At 40.8% G+C, this 20,244-nt stretch overlaps 2 protein-coding genes across 2 annotated transcripts; both read left to right on the top strand.

Annotated features, from left to right (window-relative positions):
* The first annotated feature begins 643 nt into the window (after positions 1-643).
* On the top strand, positions 644-1,600 carry LOC112911752 (olfactory receptor 52H1-like). Its single transcript, XM_025988427.2, has one exon. The coding sequence runs from the start codon at positions 644-646 to the stop codon at positions 1,598-1,600; it is 957 nt and encodes a 318-aa protein (XP_025844212.2).
* An 11,478-nt stretch (positions 1,601-13,078) lies between these two features.
* Positions 13,079-14,020, top strand: LOC112911754 (olfactory receptor 52H1-like). Its single transcript, XM_025988428.2, has one exon. It carries the CDS (start codon positions 13,079-13,081, stop codon positions 14,018-14,020), a length of 942 nt encoding a protein of 313 aa, XP_025844213.2.
* Positions 14,021-20,244: the final 6,224 nt, after the last annotated feature.

The following is a 20,244-nucleotide window of genomic DNA, read 5'->3' as shown; positions in this document are numbered from 1 at the left end:
AAGTTCTACATGTTGTTCAGCATAGGCTAAGAACCTACTGGTTTGGCCTCTGTTTGTTCAATTGACTAAATTTTTTGATTTTTACCTCATCCAAAAGAATGGTTAGCGCACATATGTAAGAGCCATAGCCATCCAGCAGCGTTAAAAGAGCAAGTATTTATGGTTAGGCAAATTTTGGTATTCCAAATGGCAGGACAAGCAAATCTTGTCAAGATCTTGTCAAGACTAAACATCCAAAAGTGTCTATAAAGACACAGAAATTATTTCCACCATAAAAAAGTATACACTATAATTTTTAACTTTTATCAGAGGTATGTTATATCATGAGAGAGGAATTGCAGCCAGTCTGAAAGGCTGCCGGGAAAGTCGTGTAAAGTAGCCGAGATGGCTAGAAGAAGGAACATCTTCTCTTGAAGTAGAATGACTGTAAGTCTCAGTATATCTGAGACAATGCTAGTTTATGCAAACTACCTGCTGTTGTCTCAACACAAAACTTTATTTATTCCAACATTATTCTACTTAACTGATATGGTCTTGTTATATTTAGGAGTCAATAATGATGGATGTTGGAAATGAGAGTGACTCAAGTGACCCTAACTCTCCTCTACTGCCCTCTGTCCTCAGGACCTGTATTTAGGTCATCATGTCTGCCATGATCATTTTCAACCTGAGCAATTACAACCCAGGACCCTTCATTCTGGTGGGAATCCCAGGCCTGGAGCATTGGCATGTGTGGATTGGGATTCCCTTCTGTATCATCTATGTTGTGGCCCTCGTGGGAAACTGCACCCTTCTCTACCTCATCACAGTGGAACGTAGCCTTCATGAACCCATGTTTTTCTTTCTCTCCATGCTGGCCATGACTGATCTCATCCTGTCCACAGCTGGTGTTCCCAAATCACTCAGTATCTTTTGGCTTGGGGCTCGAGAAATCACATTCCCAGGGTGTCTTACACAAATGTTCTTCCACCACTGTAGCTTTGTCCTAGATTCAGCCATCCTGATGGCCATGGCATTTGATCGCTATGTGGCCATCTGCTCCCCCCTGAGATATACCACTATTCTGACCCACAGGACCATCACCAAGATTGCAGTGGGCATCTCCTGTCGAAGCTTCTGCATCATTCTGCCAGTTGTATTCTTGCTTACACGCTTGCCTTTCTGCAGGACACACATCATACCACACACATACTGTGAGCACATAGGTGTGGCCCGGCTCGCCTGTGCTGACATCTCCATCAACATCTGGTATGGCTTTTGTGTTCCCATCATGACAGTCATCTCAGATGTGATTCTCATTGCCGTTTCTTACACCCTCATCCTCTGTGCGGTCTTCCGCCTGCCCTCCCGGGATGCCCGACAGAAGGCCCTTGGCACCTGTGGTTCCCATGTCTGTGTCATCCTCATGTTCTATATACCAGCATTCTTCTCCATCCTTGCCCATCGTTTTGGGCATAATGTCCCTCGTACATTTCACATCCTCTTTGCCAACCTCTATGTAGTTATCCCACCTGCACTCAACCCCATTGTCTATGGAGTGAAAACCAAGCAAATAAGAGAAAGGGTCATCCTTTTATTTTCTACCAAGAGTTCAGAATGATGTTTAAATATGCTATGGGAAAGCTAAACCCTTTATAGAGGATATTAATGTAACAAGAAAGAAAAAGTAAGCTAATAATATTCAAAGTGAAAACTACATACAGGTGCTTTTACATACCTGGGAAATGGTGTGATCTTTATGAAGGAGATTATTTTATGTATAAAAAATTCCCTGATGATCTGTTTACTTGTGGAATATGAGTTCACTGAATATGAATAGGAAGAAGAGGTCAAAACAGAGAACTGACGTACTTTAAGAGGACAACACGTAAATTCGGATATAGCGATTTGCAACTATAGAGAGAAAAATGTGTTAAGTAAGGCAGAAACATGAAGAGAGAGACTAAAAGTGAAAATATCAATAAAAATTATTAAGGGGATCTTTAGAGGGACAGAGAACATTTACAATAATATCCAATACTTATTATTATTTATGATATGCATTAGAAGTTCCCTTTCAGTGCTCATGCCCACCTCACCCCTCAACACATGAAATCTTTCAATATAAGTGCTATGAGCAGGGTGGTCTACCAGAAGGGTTGCAATGAGGAGGAGAGAGCATATACTCTTCACACCAGCATTGTTAGCCCTAGTGCTAGCAGAGGATGGTAGCTTCTAGGGTCCAAGACACACTGAGGAAGGGAACTGCAGAGATCGTTTCAAACCATTTCGCTGGGACAGTAAAGTAGACCTGGAGCCTGTGAGGCCCTTATGTACAGAGTGTTTCCTGGAAGGTGAGAGAGAATCAATTCTCAGACACATAAGTGTGGTACAGGAGGGATAAACAGAGGAACTCTACAGGGAAGTAGCGCATGCATGAGAAGATGCATCTACTTGCACAAGGATCGCATGGCACACAACACCATGTGTCATATTCGAAGAATGATCTAGAGTTCTTATGATAAATCTTTCATTTTTTGAAAATTATCCACTGCTTTAGAATTATCTGCTGAGTACTCACTGTATTGCAATGAGCTTCTAAGCATTCACGATATAAAGGTTAGTAATACAAAGAGTCTCTGCCCTGCTCTATGGAGCTCATATTCTCAGGACAGAGATTCATAAGAAACATGAAAACAAATAAATTCTCTACCTTCAAAGAGTAATGTAACTGAGAGAATAATGAAGTGAATGCAGTGATGCACTACAAGTGGGCAAGGAGGACAGTGGCAGAGAGGACAGCACAGGCAAAGGTCCTGGGGCTGGAAACAGTGTGACATGACTGTGGACAGAGCAGATGCACATGTGGCTTGAGTACACTGAGGTGGGGGGACCAGAGGAAGGAGGAGGAGGAGCTTGGTCAGGTCCTGTGGGACTGGAATCATCCAAACTTGGTTCTAGGAGGAGGAAACTGAAGCCTGGAGAGTGAACATGACTTCTCTAAGGCACACGGCAAGGCACTTATAAATGCAGAGCTTGAATAGCATGTGTCAAACCCCCAGTGCAGAGATTTTTCCACTCCACATAACCTCACTCCTGAGAAAACAATGCCAGAGGGAAGAAAAAATAAGTAGGGATATCAGAGCCCATTTTTCTAATTTGGTGAAGTCTAATTGTCTTAAATTAAGCCCCATCCTACTACCTGAGGATTCTGCTCTATGTACTAGCTCGCTAAATCTGCTCACAAATGTCAGAAGAGATGGCCTATTTTCTGAGAAAATGGATTAGCTAAGAGCTGATATTTTTAAAAGTTTACTGAGGAAATCAAAATAAACACATTCTAGGAGGCCTGGGCTGCTCAGTGGTTGGGCATCTGCCTTAGGCTCAGGGTGTGAACCTGGAGTCCTGGGATCGAGTCCCACATTGGGCTCCCTGCATGGAGCCTCCATCTCCCTCTGCCTCTGTCTCTGCCTCTCTCTGCGTCTCCCATGAATAAATAAATTAAATCTTTAAAGAAAAAAAACCGAACAGATTCTGAGCTAATTTAAAAGTATGTTCTCGTTTCATCTTGTTAGGAACACAAAGACAATGTTGTTCACCAACACACAAGAATGGCTCCCATGAAAGATAATGCCCTAAAAAAGCAATACAGCAAGGGATTGTCCTCTGCACTGTGTCCATTACCTTCTCCCACCCTCTGTCTTTGAACCTGTTATCGGTTTTTGGTTTTTTTTGCTATGTATCTAGATGTGTTTTACTTTATAAGCCAATGACAGCTAGATGTAGCCATTGTGTTCAGGAGAATATGTAGGACTTACGAAAATAAGGAATGGAATAGAATTACAATGTCTCTCTTAGAAGAAAGGAGGCAATTGGAAATTTTATGCTTTGCCTGCCAATTTGAACCTATATTATTAAAATAAATATGCAATGATTTTTCTGTCATATTTCATTTCAGTAACACTCACAATATACATGTTGTAGGCAACAAAATGCATAGAAATTGGCAGTACTGATATGTAGCAAGTACTACCATGCTGCTTACGATTGGAAAGCTTCTAAATTGGCAAAAGGAGTACATCACATATATGGATACTTTGCTCCGCTAATCTTATGTGTTGCAATGAGTGTCATAGGATGTTAGGGAAGCACCAAGAAAGCACACTCAGCCATTCCTCAGAGGCAAGTAAAGCCCCCTAGCAAAAGTATTTCTCTGATGGTGTAGAAGAATATAAAGTTGAGCCTCGTGAATAAGGGGAACAGGACGTGCCAGTCAGAGGGAACTGCCTGAGCCTAGGTAAGAAACCGTGTGTTTCAAAAATCAACAAGTCTTAGGTTGTTGCAGGAATCATCCATAGTGATAATGGCATTCTCAGGGGAGCTGTAGGGGTTGGACATAAAATATAGGGAGACTCATAAACTAGTGTTCAGTAGATGTAGGAAGCTATTTGGATATCAGTAGATGAGATTTGTAAACTTACATCCCATAGGTTGATTCTATTGTTGGCACTTGAAAGTTAATAATTTGTCACATATTCTTTATTTCCTTTTGCAGAGTAATTGAGGATAAGCATACAGGTCAGACAAATTAATATACAAATATAAGTTTTACTTCTGGTAGTGCTAAATTCAAGAATTGAATAGGGATGTCTATTCAGTTGGTTTCTTACTTCCATGCATAATATTGGAAGGACATATCCAAGAGAGAGTTCAGATCTACAAAACAATCATTCTTCAGCTGAAGAAATACGTTGAATCACCAACGTAGATATACTTGTAGGTGGACAAATGTAAAGAGGCTTCTAGGAAAGCTCTTCAAACTGTCAATGTGGAAGAAGCGTGTTTTTTTCTTTTTTTAATTCCCAACTACTGTAGATTCAGGTTTTTGTAAAAAAATAAATAAAATACTGATGAATTGCTGTATGAGTTCTAGCAATCTTGGAGTGGAAACCCAAAATCTTTTGGGTTTTGATTTGATTGGGTTTCCACTCCAATCTTTTGAGTGGAAACCCAATCTTTCTTGGTTTCTATCATGTCATCTGCAAAGAGGGAGAGTTTGACTTCTTTGCCAATTTGCAGTGTGGCAGGATATAAAATCGATGCCCAGAAATCAGTGGCATTTCTATACACTAACAATGAGACTGAAGAAAGAGAAATTAAGGAGTCAATCCCTAGTTATTCCTAGGAATAAACCTAACCAAAGAGGTAAAGGATCTATATCCTAAAAACTACAGAACACTTCTGAAAGAAATTGAGGAAGACACAAAGAGATGGAAAAATATTCCATGCTCATGGATTGGAAGAATTAATATTGTGAAAACGTCAATGATACCCAGGGCTATCTACACATTTAATACAATCCCTATCAAAATGCCATGGAAAAATACATTGAATCACCAAGTAGATATACTTGTTTATGGACAAATGTAAAGAGGCTTCTAGAAAAGCTCTTTTCAAACTGTCAATGTGGAAGGACCGTTTTTTTTTTTAAAATTCCCAACAACTGTAGATTAAGGTTTTTGTAATAAAATAAAAATAAAATAGAACACATAAGACTCATTTCTAGTCTTGTATTGAAAGCATAAAATATATTACAGTAAGTATTACTAATGTAAACACAGCACACAAATGAAATACTTGCAGAAATGTATACACTTTTTCTTGAAAGTGTGCAAATCGGTGTTTAATATAGACAAATTATATTACTTTGTGAGATTTTAACATTCTTTAATTACAGTTACACAAGAAGTCAGCAGTGGAATAGTGAAAGCCTCATATTAAAGATCTATATATAACTTTAGAAGCAATGCCATGCTCTGTGTATCATATTTTAAAAATTTAATGTATCAAAGGAGCTTGCATCTTTCTTGTTAATTTATCTAACATATACTGGCTTGAGATCAATGCTACTTGTAAGCAATAATTTATGTTTATTTTTGTGTGTGTTGGGTTACATTTTGTCATGCTAGAAACAAGGAAACCTGCCTCTAAAAGTTCTATTATCAAGAATAGAAGAAATGATTTCTAAGAAACTTGATAATGTTGAGAATATTTATTTGAACCTTTTATTCAAAATTAGCTAAGCATTGCTATATTCTCATTATTCCAACAATTTATCTTCTGTGTTTACACTAAATTCAACTGATCTTTCAATGAAAGAAATAGTCTGGATCCTTGATTTTCTATCTGTGGATTTTGCTTGAAGATGAAATTCAACACATTCTGTTCAATGTGCATGGTGTTTAGTGATGAATTTTTATTTTTACAAATGCCTAATATAGAATTCATCACTTCTTTTATTTTTTTATAAATTTATTTTTTATTGGTGTTCAATTTGCCAACATATAGAAAAACACCCAGTGCTCATCCCGTCAAGTGCCCACCTCAGTGCCCGTCACCCAGTCACCCCCACCCCCCGCCCACCTCCCCTTCCTTTTTTTATTGATAATTATTGGTATTTTGTGGAATATGTCATAACATTCTGCAGAAAGTCTGATCTTTCAAACTTCTAACTTGCATATCTACCTCTCAAACTCATCCACCAGTGATAAATATATTGCATGAAAGTAGCAAGCATATTAAGAATACCAAAAATGTCAAAAAAGAAAATCTGGATGCTCCATTCATATCCTTAAGAGGTAGGAACAAAAATGTTTGTTCTTTTGCACAAACACTAAAGGTTTAGTCCATAGTTCAAACATCTCAGTGGGAGTTTTCCCCACAATAGCTATCAGTGCACATCAGAGAGTTCCTCTTGATTGTTTTTGTCAGCTTCTGGGTCATCACACAATAAACAGGGTAATCTGGAATTTAAAACATTAAACTTTATTATTCCCCATTCTGATTATAGCACCAATCTCATTATTCAGTTTAGCTGACTTGTTTTTCCTAACAAGACTTCTGATATAAGCCCCATAATCATCTCCATTGCTGCAGTGTTCCTAGCATCATGACACAATTGTATAGGAAACTGAAAATTTAAACTATGAGGTGCCTGAGTGGTTCAGTTTGTTAAGTGTCTGACTCTTGATTTAGGCTCAGGCCATGATCTTAGGGTCCTGGGCAGATCCAGCCCCAACATTGGGCCCCATGCACAGCTGGGAGTTTGGGAATTCTCTCCTGCCCTGCTCGCTCTCTCTCTCTCAAATAGATGTCAGTTGGGTTTGTTATTTGGGCAGCAGGAAGCATGGCTCCATCTGAGTCTGCTGTGCCCCACCCAAGGGCACTGCAGAGACCTCCCTGCTTGGTCTCTTCCTTATCAGGGCTGAGTGTATTAGGCATGGAAACATAGGAGAACAAGAGGATTCAGCAGAGATGGCTGCAGACTGCTGCAGATCCCTCATTAACAGTGCACAACTGAGACTCACAGGTTCTCAATCCCACCAGGAATGCAGCATCGATGGCCCCCTGATGCCCAGAGAAGAGACCCATAAATTCTTCCTGCCCACACCTGCTCTCCCCCAGGCTTGTCCTAGAGTACCTTCGCAGTCCCCAGATCACTGATGCCCTGACTACTGAATGGACAGGGTGGAGCAACAGGGACTGGAGCATCACTGGATAGATGGAGGCTGAATGTTCTTCCCCATCTTTAATCCCACTTCCTCAGCAGAGAGGTGAGAGCTCCTGACTGATGAGCAACAGGACTTCCTCAGCCAGGCTCAGTCACAGGATCTGAGGGTTCTTGAAAACCTCTTCTTTTCCCAATGCTCTACCTGGATTTATCCTATAGTGATCCAAGCACTGAAGGTCCTGCCACCATGCCAGTCATTGGATGACCTCGGAAGCTACTTTGTCCTGATAGGAATGAGGTGTGCAGATTCTTTTTCAGAGAACAACATTGGGGTGCCAAGGAGAGTGTAGGTGGAGACCAGTGTGGCTGTTTGAAAAAATGGGGTCGGGTGTCACCAGTCCCTTGTCACCATTCCTGGAACAGTAAAACATGGAAGGTGCAGTTGGGACCTGGGAGCAGGGATTAAAGGACAACACCACCACATTCTCTATTTTCTTTGGAAGCAATCTTATATTCAATCTGCTTCTCTTGGCTCCATTGTCAAAGGAATTTCCTTGTTTTCTTTTTTTTTTATTTTATTATTTTTTTTCGAGAGAGAGAGAGAGAGAGAAAGAGAGAGAGAAAGACAGAGAGAGACAGAGAAAGAGAGGCAGAGACATAGGCAGAGGGAGAAGCAGGCTCCTGGCAAGAAGCAGCTCAGTGTGGGACTCCATCCCCGTCCCCAGGATCATGGCCTGAGACAAAGGCAGATGCTCAACCGCTGAGCCACCCAGGTGTCCCAAAGGAATTTCATTCTTTGGTCTGATTACTTAAAATCTTATACTTTAAGCTTGTCTCTTAACCACTGCTTTATCCATACTCAGGACCCTTCTGATTTCAAATATCCTTTGTTCAGTCCCCACCTGATATATTTTTGTTTTCTTTTGTTTTGTTTTGTTTAAGATATAGGATGGTTGGTCAGATTACACAATTGAGAGCCAAGAGAGCACTGGAAAGGATTCAACAGAAATGGGCTCAACAATTTTTATAACTGCTGAAAAGATTGTCAATTCTATCTAACAGTGTTGTGTATTCACTGTGTTTTAGGCAGAATTGCTTTTCATGTTATTTTATTTGTATTTACATGATTCCTGTAGAGCAGGTGCATTTATTCTTATCCTCAGTTTAGGGAAAAGAAATAAAGGAAATAAAGACATAGAGAGGTTGAATATCTTGTGAAAAGTCCCACAGCTGGTAGGTGGCAGACCTAGGATCTGAACCATTTACTGTGGCCACGGAGCCTGCTCCAGATCTTAACCACTGTGCTAGAGGGGGAGTACATGGCAACAAGAAAAGTGGATCATTGTGCCTGGCTTCCCTCTCACTCCTACCTCCACAGAGAGCATGAGGATCATGAATTCTGATTAAACCAATGGGCAAAGTGCTTAATCCATTCACTCCAAATCATATGACAAAGCTGGGACTGAACACATGCTGCCAGAGTTCATTTCCTGAACTCTTCCCTTCTGCCTTCTTTCTGTGTGACTGCTTCCAGCTGCATTTAATACATTCCTTGTTCTGCTCCTCCCTGGACGGAACACTTGTGCCCCCAGCCCCTTAGGCAGGACACAGTCTGTGAGCCACTCTGAGGAGAAGCAGGCAGCGTGAGAAGGATCATCAGCCCAGGAAGAGGGAGGACACGGGCTCTGGCTTGGAACCCACGGGGGCGGCCACAGATGGATCGAGGTGAGTCTGAGTCTCTGGCTGGTTCATGCAGGTGTGTGTCCCAGTGCCCCCAGTGACTCATGCCAGCAAGAAAGCATGCCTGTGTGAATGGAGTCAGAACAAGGGCCCCCTCAGAGTCGGGGGGGGGGTAACCCAGGTCAGATGAGCTGCTGAATCTGTGTGAGTGGCAGAGTAGCTTCTCCTGCCAAGAGGAAAAGTGCTCTCTGCTGAGAACAAGGCAAAGACTTCCCAGGCAGGAAAGGGTCCTGGAATAGTGCCTGGAGACCTTATTCCTCGTCCCAGCTGTGTGTGACCCGAGCCTCACTGTGCATTGGTTTCCTGATCACAGAAAGGGGCATGGACAGTGATGGCTGCGTGCATCGGCAGGTAGGAGCAGCTCCAGGGCTCCAGGCTGTGGCTCAGAGACACAGTCTCCTGCCCAGGAGTCAGGGGGAATGGCAATCCCACTGCCACCTCCATCAGCATGTCCCTTGTGAACCCCTGACCCTGACAGGACACTGAGGTGTGGAGGCCTGGAGATGAGGTGAGAGACCCTGCAGAGAGCAGAGCAGGCAGGGGAAGATGAGAAGCTCTAGCTGTGCACCTCTATTGAGTTCACGATACAATGTTCTCACTGAAGTGAAAGTGAATATTGTCAAATGCTGCTGAGAAGTCCAGCAAGGACTCACACCAGAGTGGGACATGGACTTCATTGGTAATGTTAGCAAAAGCTACTTTGGTGGAAAGATGAGGATAGATCTTAGAAACTAGCCCTTTATCTGGTACGTCATTTGCAAGTATCTTCTCCATTCTGTAGGTTGTCTTTGAGTTTTGTTGACTGTATCCTTTGCTGTGCAAAAGCTTATAATCTTGATTAAGTCCCAATAGTTCATGTTTGCTTTTGTTTCTTTTGCCTTCGTGGATGTATCTTGCAAGAAGTTACTGTGGCTGAGCTCAAAATTAATAGAAATGATATTAGTATGAGTTAGAAAGGTAAGTAGGACATGAAAAGCATGTATGTGGTATAGATAACTACACATCTAGCTATGATGAGAGAATATGATTATTTTTTGTAATTTCTACTAGAAAATATTTGAGCCCACTTTAATTGTTTGTTTTTATTTTATTTTATTTTATTTTATTTTATTTTATTTATTTATTTATTTATTTTTACTGGAGTTCAATTTGCCAACATATAGCATAACACCCAGTGCTCATCCCATCAAGTCGCCCCTCGGTGCCCGCCACCCAGTCACCCTCACACCCCACCCACCTCCCATTCCACCACTCCTTGTTCATTTCCCAGAATTAGGAGTCTCTCATGTTCTGTTTCCCTTTCTGATATTTCCCACTCATTTTTCCTCCCCTCCCCTTTATTCCCTTTCACTATCTTTCATATTCCCCAAATGAATGAGAACATATAATGTTTGTCCTTCTCTGATTGTCTTATTTCACTCAGCATAATACCCTCCAGTTCCACCCATGTCAAAGCAAATGGTGGGTATCTATCGTTTCTAATGGCTGAGTAATATTCCATTTTAATTGTTTAAATGTTGAAAGAGTAGAAATTTTAAAAGCGTTTGTTGAAGGCAAAGGCAAGAAGAGAATGAATGATTATGAAGATTGGAAAGATTTGAGAGAGAATGGGTTGGCTTTTTGGGACCAGATATGAAAGGGAATTTTACGATTATAACAGGAAATAAAATGTAGAGTATATGTATGTGCGTGTGTATGTGTATATACATACATATGTGATGTGATTGCTGTCTTACGTGATTGCATATCTAATGAGTTTAAATCTGTATGAAGTGAAATGAAAAAAAAAACTGTCGAGAAGGAGAGAGCTGGAGTTGGTGGATGTGCTTGGAAAAAATTAGGAAAAACTCATCCAGGGAGATGATGCTGAGCAAGATCATGTTGATAGTCATCAGGCAGTGTTGACAGTGAGCTTTAGTTTGATGATCATGAGATTATGGAAATAAAGTGACTTTATTTCTTGATCTGAAGTGACTTTCCGTCTTGATCTGAAGGTCTTATTAGCTTGCTGAATCTAGGAGTTGGGTTTTGCATACATACATGATGGGAGGCCGGTGGAACAAGGGCAAGAAAAATATGTGTAAGAGAGTGGTTGATGTGGTGAATCAGAATTTACCTTAGATTACCCAGGTTAAATTTAGTATCTTTTTCCATATGAATATCATATATATGCTATTTTCCATACACTCTATAGAGAATTACCTTTCTCACATGAGAATCTAAGAAAAGACTCCCTGGTTTTATTTGTAGCTCTAACCTTTGCTTACCTTGCGGCCTTTGGCAGATAAATTACCTTCTCTGTGCTCCATTTCTGCATCCTGAAAAATGTAGGCAACATTATTACTATCTCATAGAGTTTTTAAGATCATTACAGAAGTGATTTCATGTAAAGTTTTAACTTGTGTAGTACTGTGAAAGTTTCCCAAAATATTGTGTTTTATGTTATGGAATTTCTTTGTTTGCTTTTATCTTGACCTGGAATTTAAATGTGTCAATTTTATATTCCTTCCACTAGAGGTCCCCTCCTTATTTACCAAGAGCAAACTTTTTTTTTTTTTTTTTTTTTTAAAGTAGTTGGAACTGGAGGATATTATGCTGAGTGAACTAAGTCAATCAGAGAAGGACAAACATTATATGGTCTCATTCATTTGGGGAATATAAAAATTAGTGAAAGAGAATAAAGGGAAAGGAGAGAAAGTGAGTGAAAATATCAGGGAGGGTGACAAAACATGAGAGACACCTAACTCTGGGAAATGAACAAGGGGTAGTGAAAGGGGAGGTGGGTGAGGGGTTGGGGTGACTGGGTGATGGGCCCTGAGTGGGGCACTTGACGGGATGAGCACTGGGTGTTATGCTATATGTTAGCAAATTGAACTCCAATTAAAAACAAAAACAAAAACAACAAACAAAAAAAAAAAAAAAAAAAAGGGCACACTTTTCAAGATTCCCCTTTCAGTGCTGAGAGGGGGCTGGAGGCTGAACTGTGTGTATCCATTTCCATATCATTCTCCATGATGAGGCACCAAACATCAGTCTCAGAGAACATTCTGGTCTGCAAATCCCAAGTGTTAGAGTGTAAGGGAAATCAGGAGAGTAATTGCAATTGGCGTAGGGTTAGTGTGCTGGACACACTGCAGTTTAGTGTTAGGTTTTCCACACTGACTTCCCTACATCCTAGGCCTCTTCTCAGCGCCTGGCATCTAAGAGTGTGTCAACTGAGCAATCACCTGGTTGGCACCACAGCTGTGGTGGAGTTTTAGCTGTGGACTGTACTGACCTTGGCTCTGCACGTTATCCAAAATGAGATCTTAGGTAAAATTTTCTCTCAGAGTGTTAGATTCTAGAGCAAAACAATAAAAAAACAAATGAGGAGAATGAAAATACTTAGAAGATTATTCTAAATGAGATGATACTGTGTAAAGCCTGACGTCTAGTAGGTTCTGTCATTGTTAATTATCCTGTTATTTTCCCATTGTATCCCCACTTTTCTTAGTTTCTTTCTCTGTATGTACTTAGATTATAGTTCTCTCTGCTCAAATCAATATATCAAAAAATCGCATTATTATTATTATAATTTTTATACAGTAGTATATAATCTTAGGTATTAAAATGGGAATAGCAGTTTGAAGAGATTCCAGATGCCCAAGGGTAAGACTACTACCAGGGCATCAAGTCTAGGGAATCTTTCTTGAAGAGATGAGCACTGAGAGTATCTTTCTTGGCAGACAGGAAAGAGGAGAACTAACCGGAAGGAGAGAGTGGAGGAAGAATTACCACACAATATTCTCAGGTTCACTATATACTTTTTGTTTTTCAGACTCAAAATCGATTCATGAGACCATCCTGGCCATGTACAACCTGAGTAGCTACAACACAGGTGATTTCACCCTCCTGGGCATCCCTGGCCTTGAGCAGTACCACGTCTGGATCAGCATCCCCTTCTGCTTTATCTATCTCGTGGCCATTGTGGGCAACAGTATCCTCCTCTACCTCATTGCCGTGGAGCGGAGTCTTCACGCACCCATGTTCTTTTTCCTTTCCATGCTAGCCATTACAGATGTGATCTTGTCTACCACATGTGTCCCCAAATCCCTTACCATCTTCTGGCTTGGTCCCCAGAAAATCAGTTTTCCTGGTTGTCTCACCCAGTTATTCTTTCTGCATTATAGCTTTGTCCTGGACTCAGCTATACTCCTGGCCATGGCATTTGACCGCTATGTGGCCATCTGCTTCCCCTTGAGATATACCACTATTCTGACCCACAGGACGACTCTCAAAATTGTTGTGGGAATTTCCTTCAGAAGTTTCTGCATTTTTGCTCCATGTGTTTTTCTTGTAAATCGTCTACCTTTTTGCGGGACACGCATCATACCACACACATACTGTGAGCACATAGGTGTGGCCCGGCTCGCCTGTGCTGACATCTCCATCAACATCTGGTATGGCTTTTGTGTTCCCATCATGACAGTCATCTCAGATGTGATTCTCATTGCCGTTTCTTATACCCTCATCCTCTGTGCGGTCTTCCGCCTGCCCTCCCGGGATGCCCGCCAGAAGGCCCTTGGCACCTGTGGTTCCCATGTCTGTGTCATCCTCATGTTCTATATACCAGCATTCTTCTCCATCCTTGCCCATCGCTTTGGGCATAATGTCCCCCGGACTTTTCACATCCTCTTTGCCAACTTCTATGTAGTTATCCCACCTGCACTCAATCCTATTGTCTATGGAGTAAAGACCAAGAATATCTGGGACAAAGTTGTTCTCTTGCTCTTTCCTCATGGGACTCATTGATGTAGGCTGAAGTCTGGTGGGCAGGGTAAGTTCTTAGTGTATATTAGCTCAGAAACCTAATCTGTAGCCCTAGGTCCAGAGAAGGGACAGATGAAAAAATTATTTGGTAATCAGAGCTGTGGTTTTGCCTGTAATTTTATTATTTTATTTTATTTTATTTTATTTTATTTTATTTTATTTTATTTTATTTAATTGCCTGTAATTTTAGTCAGATTTTTACTTACTCATTCAGTTTACAAAACAGTATAATGTGTGTCTGGGCAACTGTATATATATATTTTGCAATTTCTTCTTATTGCTATAAGGTAATTACAAAACTCTTAATGGAAATAATAAAATGGCATCTCCTCTTCATGACAAATATCTTTCTACAGAATCTGAATAATCTTTTTTCAGCTCCATAGATCTTAGCTGTTTACACATCACTGAAGATCAAGAAACTTCTATTGTGATGACGCTGAGGTTTTGGACTTTTACTTTGGTTACTCCAATCCATTTCTAGACAGCATCAAGCACAGGTTGTGGCACGTAATAGGTGCATAGGGAATGTTTATCATACAAATTAATGGCAAATAATCATGAAATCGAAGTTAAGACTGCAGGCATTTATTGTGGACAAAGGAAGAAGGCAATCGGGAACCTAAAGCTCATTTTTCACTCAATCTTGAGAAAGTGAAATGAGATGTGAGTGGTCAGAGGCCCCTAAAAATAAACACAAAGGTGATGCTAACTTCCTATGGCCAATAAGAAGGAAAAGTACATACAGTCTAAGATGTGGGTTTGAAACCCAGGCAGTTGGAAGAACCGGTGGCCCAAGTCTCTTCTTCCTTTTCATACTTCAAAAGAGATGTCGTCCAATGCTCAACATGTCTCTTTATTTGTATGATTCTCTTTTCAAACCCAGCATGTCTATAATTGGGTCAGAGGGAGTCACTCAGTCTATGTTAAAGAATAACTATTTTTGGTGTTTGCCAGGTGTCAAGGGTAGTTGATGTCTGCTTTTCTCCCAGATCCAAGGTGTCCTCAATGCCTGTTGCTTCTTTCTATACAATCTCTTGGAGTCTCCAGTGAGTGTGGGCACCTCCTCTCTCCCCATAGTGATCCCAACACTTGTCACTTTCTTCTGCAATGGAAATGCCAGAGTTTTACATGGTTTCTCTACTTCTACTGCTTTCCCATCCTATTCACATGGGATTAGATTCATCATTCTACAGTAACTCTCAACATATAATTGTAATAAGTAAGACTGCTTTTGTGGACACAGAAACTATAGTTTGAGTGTATGTTCTTTTCCTATGTGACGACAGTCACATATTTTACTCCAGAATTACTGGATATATTTTGAACACCATACATAGAGATGCTATGAAGTAAGTACAGGAGGCAGTGGAGGCAGAGAAAAAAAAAGCAGTGATGAAGATTTTTTTTAAAATAAGAAAAGGATTAATATACTTTCCCTCCACCAAGTGTTCCTATGCTTTTATTACATGAGGGTAAAGAATTAAGCTCTAGTCTACGTGAGAGATAATCATGATTCAGTTTCATAATCCATAGTGCATATAAACTAGAAGACAGTGAGATGTTCAGAGAAGAGTGACCTCTCCTGCTATGACGAACAGAAGGGAGTATCATCAGAGAGCTCGTAGAGAGAAGACACCGGTAATTAATCATACTCTTACAGAATGTACTTTCAAGCAACTCTTACGTCTCTCATCCCAGTATAGAGCTGTTACAACATCTTAAATTTCTAATCGGTAAAAGCACCAAAAAAATAAAGATTTTTTTCCTAACAAAGTTGGGAATCATAAGAAGAAGCCAGTCAAATTGGGTTGGGAAGAGTGCATGGTTCAGGAAGAGGAACTGATGTGGCTACAAAGGCAGAAGAAAATGTAGATAAAATGTCCTTATAACCTGCAGCCATTGACAAATACTTGAGGCAGGCTGAGTTTGCTGATTCCCAGGAAGCTCCCAAGAGTCTGAATGTTACTGCCTTGCTAGAGGGAGAAACATCCTTAGTTTTACAATAGCAAAGCCTCCACAATGCTCTGGAGTCTTCCTTAGCAAATGAAAATCCTTTTGGAACTTCCCTCATTTTTACTCCTCTCCCCTCCCCCTTTACGATCCTGGGGCAACAGTTCTTTCTGCACAGGAGTCCTGTCCCTGTGCTTTATAAAACCACCTTGGCATTGAAGATGTTTCAAGAATTCTTTTTTGGCCATCTGCTCTGGACCCCAAACAATACTATTCAAATCACATCAAAATCACATCAACCACCTCACCTGGGCCTCGACCTGTGGTGCAAACTTGTTGAGTACTTTCCTCTCCAGGGGTTTTTCAGGGGTATGATCTTAATGGAACACATTCATGTGGATTGCTTGGGCTGCAGTCTTCCAGGCTAGGGCTACTCTATGGGGAGGAGAAAGCTTGGCTTGGCTGGAAGTTATAGTACAATAGCCAGAATGGTAATGATGAGGTAGCAGAAGGCATGCTGAGGATGAAGCACAAGCTGATACCCTGCAACCCTCCCCAACCAGGTGGGGTAGGTGTGCCGTTCCTAGGCACTCCTGGCTGCCCTAAAGTTAAAGGAAGGAAAAAAGAATACATAATAGAGATGACAGCCCAGCCATACATGAACCTTCCTCAGTTTACAGATGTCTTAGTGATTTGCAAGGAAAAATCTCTTACCAATAACCTCACTTTCAGAAGGAAACTCTCAACTTGTCTTAATGTTAATGATTTGTTAGAGGGAAAAACAACCTTAACTTGACAATGGTAAGATCTTGTAGGTCCTCTTTAGGATCTACAAGTTCTTTTGAACTTATCCCCTTTTTCCTTATCTCCAACTCCCAAGTCCTGGGAGTTATTGTAATCTCCAACTGATTATATAAATCAGTCACCCCTCACAACCCTGGTGCAGCAGCTCTTTCTGCCCACAGGTCCTGTCCCTGTACTTTAGTAAAACCATCATTTTGTACAAAAGATGTCTCAAGATTTCTTTCTTGGCCATGGGTTCCAGAACTCACCTCACCTACATTCTGAAACTACATCAGTAATAAGACCCAGAAACTTGATGCCCTCTCTTTATTCGTCTTTATACAAAGTTGCCTGTCTTGGGCACAGGACAGCCTCCTAAGTGACTAACATGGCTGCCAATCTTCAGAGTCCTGTGTGGGGTTTCCTCCTCATTGGGCTAATGTGATCCCCTCCCCTTCCCTGGTCTAGCTGCTTCTGGCAGAGAGACCTCCCCTAGAAACTGGCCTAAACAGCACCTGATTGAATTAAAACCCAACCAGGGACTATTTCCTAGGGAAGTTGGCTGAAAAGACTTCATATGTTGGAATGTTGCTTAGAGCCATGATGGATTTAAATCTTTACTGTTTTCTGTCAATATCCTCCACTAACTACTTAAGTTACACAATTGGGTGATTTCTTTGAACTTGTAAAACTTTTCTAGTGTTTCCATGCGTTAAGAACGTGCAGTTTAACATGGCCTTCATGGCAGGGCCTTTGCAGCAAGGCATCCTCGGTCCATATGCTGGCATACATCACAGTCTAGAATGCAAAGGGGAAGCAGGAGAGGGCAGGCCTCCCTCCTCCAAGGCCTTTAGGGCATGCGATGATCAGAGCAATCTTGTTGAGGGATGGCTCTGGTCACTTTGACATCAAGAACCTCTAACATATCCGGCAGGTGGGAGACCACACGGGTAATGGGAGTTGGAAGGGCAGGTTTTCTTGGTAATAGACCTTCTCTCTTCAGTCCCTAAAGACTCTGCCTTGGGATGCTCTTTAACCCACTGGAAACAGTTCAGATTGCAGGATTTATGGGGAAAAAAATGGTGACTGGTCATCTCTGAGGTTGAAGCAGGAGAGCTAGGTTCTTATCTCACATAGTAGAAGAATGAATCTTGCGGGCAAAAGAGAGCGAATAAAGTGATAGAAGTTTAGTAACCAAAGATGCAGAGAAAGCTCTCAGGGGTGAGAGGGGTCCTGACTGTTGCCAATGTGGGTCTCTACTGATAGTCTTTCATTTAGAACTGACCAGAGAGCTTATGGCCTTATCATTCTGTGACGTCTTGGTTCGAGTAAGGACTGGTGATACCATCTTTAATGGCTTCTCTTTTGGGGGGTCTGGTTATTCTTTGTTGTCACAGATGACTATCATAAAAAAGACCCCCTCTCCACCCATACCTAGGGCAGAGTGGTCTGGTTTGTTCCCTTATCTCTGGTTTCCTTACATCTCAGCATTTTTGGGATTTCTATGAGCCTGATCCCATAGCCCCCTACCTATTTCTGCCTTCCTAGCTCCACCTGTCCCTTACTCCAGGTGATGAAGTTTTGAATCGGGAACACTTTTTCTCTGTCTTCTGGCAGCACCTCACCTTTTCTGCCTTCTTTTCCTCTTTTGTCTGTATCACCATGGGTGTGGCCTTCATAATTGGCTTCTATATCATCCTTGGTGCCTCTCCCACCAGTGGCTCCTCCTTCTTCTCCCCTTGCTGTCCTGGAGGAAAGAACACTCCTGGACTTATCACCTCTCATTTCCCCACCAGTACCCCAGGTAAAAACTGGCAGTGGGGAACATACTGATTGATTTTTTAAAATATTTTATTTTATTTAAATTCAATTTCCCAACATAGTATAACACCCAGTGCTCTTCTCATCACGTGCCCTCTTTAATGCCCATCACCGTGTTACCCCATCCTCCCACCTACCTTCCCTTCTGCAACCCTTTGTTTGTTTCCCAGAGTTAAGAGTCTTTCATGGGTTGTTTTCCTGTCTATTTTTTCCCCACTCAGTTTCCCCCTTCCCAACTGATTTTTCAGTGGACCCAGGTGGAACATAATTCAGTATTTAAACTAATTGAAACTTTTTATTCTATAAGATTTACTAAAGGTCAAATAGCTGGTGTTATCGCTGTTGCAAGTTGTTAGCAAAAGGATGATTTACAATGATAGTTAATCTTCAGTCTCAACATTTCCATGGGTAATTGTTAAGGTAGCTTTCAAAGTCTTTGGTCCTCTGAAACTATATAAAAAGTTTTGCTTGGGTGATAAATTTCGATTGAATTAATTGGATATCTAGGTCTTTCCCAAAGAGAATGGAATACTAAAGAAATGATTACCGAAGTAGGTTTGAAGTTTTCACTTATTGCAGAGAAATAAGGATATTTGAGTCTGTTGGAAATCATGTTTTGTGCTTAAATGGTTGATAAATTTGCCATCTAAGGAATTCTGGTGTAAGAGTTCACACTTGGTTACTACTTAGTTTTCACTGGACACTAAGGTTTCTAAGAGTTAAAATTCTGCTAAATGTAATTAAGACTGATGGAAATAAGGGAAACCACTGAACAAAAAAGTTGTAAAATGCTTATGAAGGGAAATCTTTAGAAAGGAATTTTATATGTGATCAGGACTTAGGTTGACATGAATGGATTTTATTTTTATTTAAATTTTTATTTATTTGTAATAGTCACAGAGAGAGAGAGAGAGAGAGAGAGAGGCAGAGACACAGGCAGAGGGAGAAACAGGCTCGATGCACCGGGAGCCAGACTTGGGATCCAATCCCGGGTCTTCAGGATCGCACCCTGGGGCAAAGGCAGGCGCCAAACCACTGCGCCACCCAGGGATCTTGACATGAATGGATTGGCACTGAGGGGGACACTTGACGGGATGAGCACTGGGTGTTTTTCTGTATGTTGGTAAATTGAACACCAATAAAAATTAATTTATTAAAAAAAAATAAAAGTACATTGGTGAAAGATTGAAATTCTACTTTTCTCAGTTCAAAGGAAAAAGTTTTCTTAAATCGTTTGCACTTGATAAGAAAATGTAAACAGAGTTTTTTCTTCTCTTTTATCTGCCCAGAAAACCAGGTTCTAGGCTTTATCTTTATCAGTTCTCTGTTTACTTGGTTAAAACTTCTCAATATTAAAGGAGCTAGGTTTTGCTAACAACTATATACCTATACATTGCCTTTGAAATGTCTTATTGCAACCTTGGTTAAATAAATAAGTTAAATTTTGCAATGATTTGTAACCCTATTTATTTACTCATGTGCTTTCAAAACATTCTGAGGTTTTGGAACAAACTTCCCCAAGATTTGAATTGTAAAGAAAGTCTCATTGACTCATAAGGTCTTTTTATTTGGTATGTCAAGTTGCTCTGGAAGCACTTATTGTTGCTTAATAAGTCTTAGATTATGTTTGGGTAAATGCCATTTTAGAG

The sequence above is a fragment of the Vulpes vulpes genome, chromosome 11 (genome assembly GCF_048418805.1).
Source record: "Vulpes vulpes isolate BD-2025 chromosome 11, VulVul3, whole genome shotgun sequence".
Lineage (NCBI taxonomy): Eukaryota > Metazoa > Chordata > Mammalia > Carnivora > Canidae > Vulpes > Vulpes vulpes.
The sequence above is the reverse complement of the archived record's forward strand: the minus strand, read 5'-3'. Positions and strand labels throughout refer to the sequence as shown.

Coding starts and splice junctions, on each gene's coding strand:
- LOC112911752 (XM_025988427.2), top strand. CDS start 644: ATGTCTGCCATGATCATTTTCAACCTGAGCAATTACAACCCAGGACCC.
- LOC112911754 (XM_025988428.2), top strand. CDS start 13,079: ATGTACAACCTGAGTAGCTACAACACAGGTGATTTCACCCTCCTGGGC.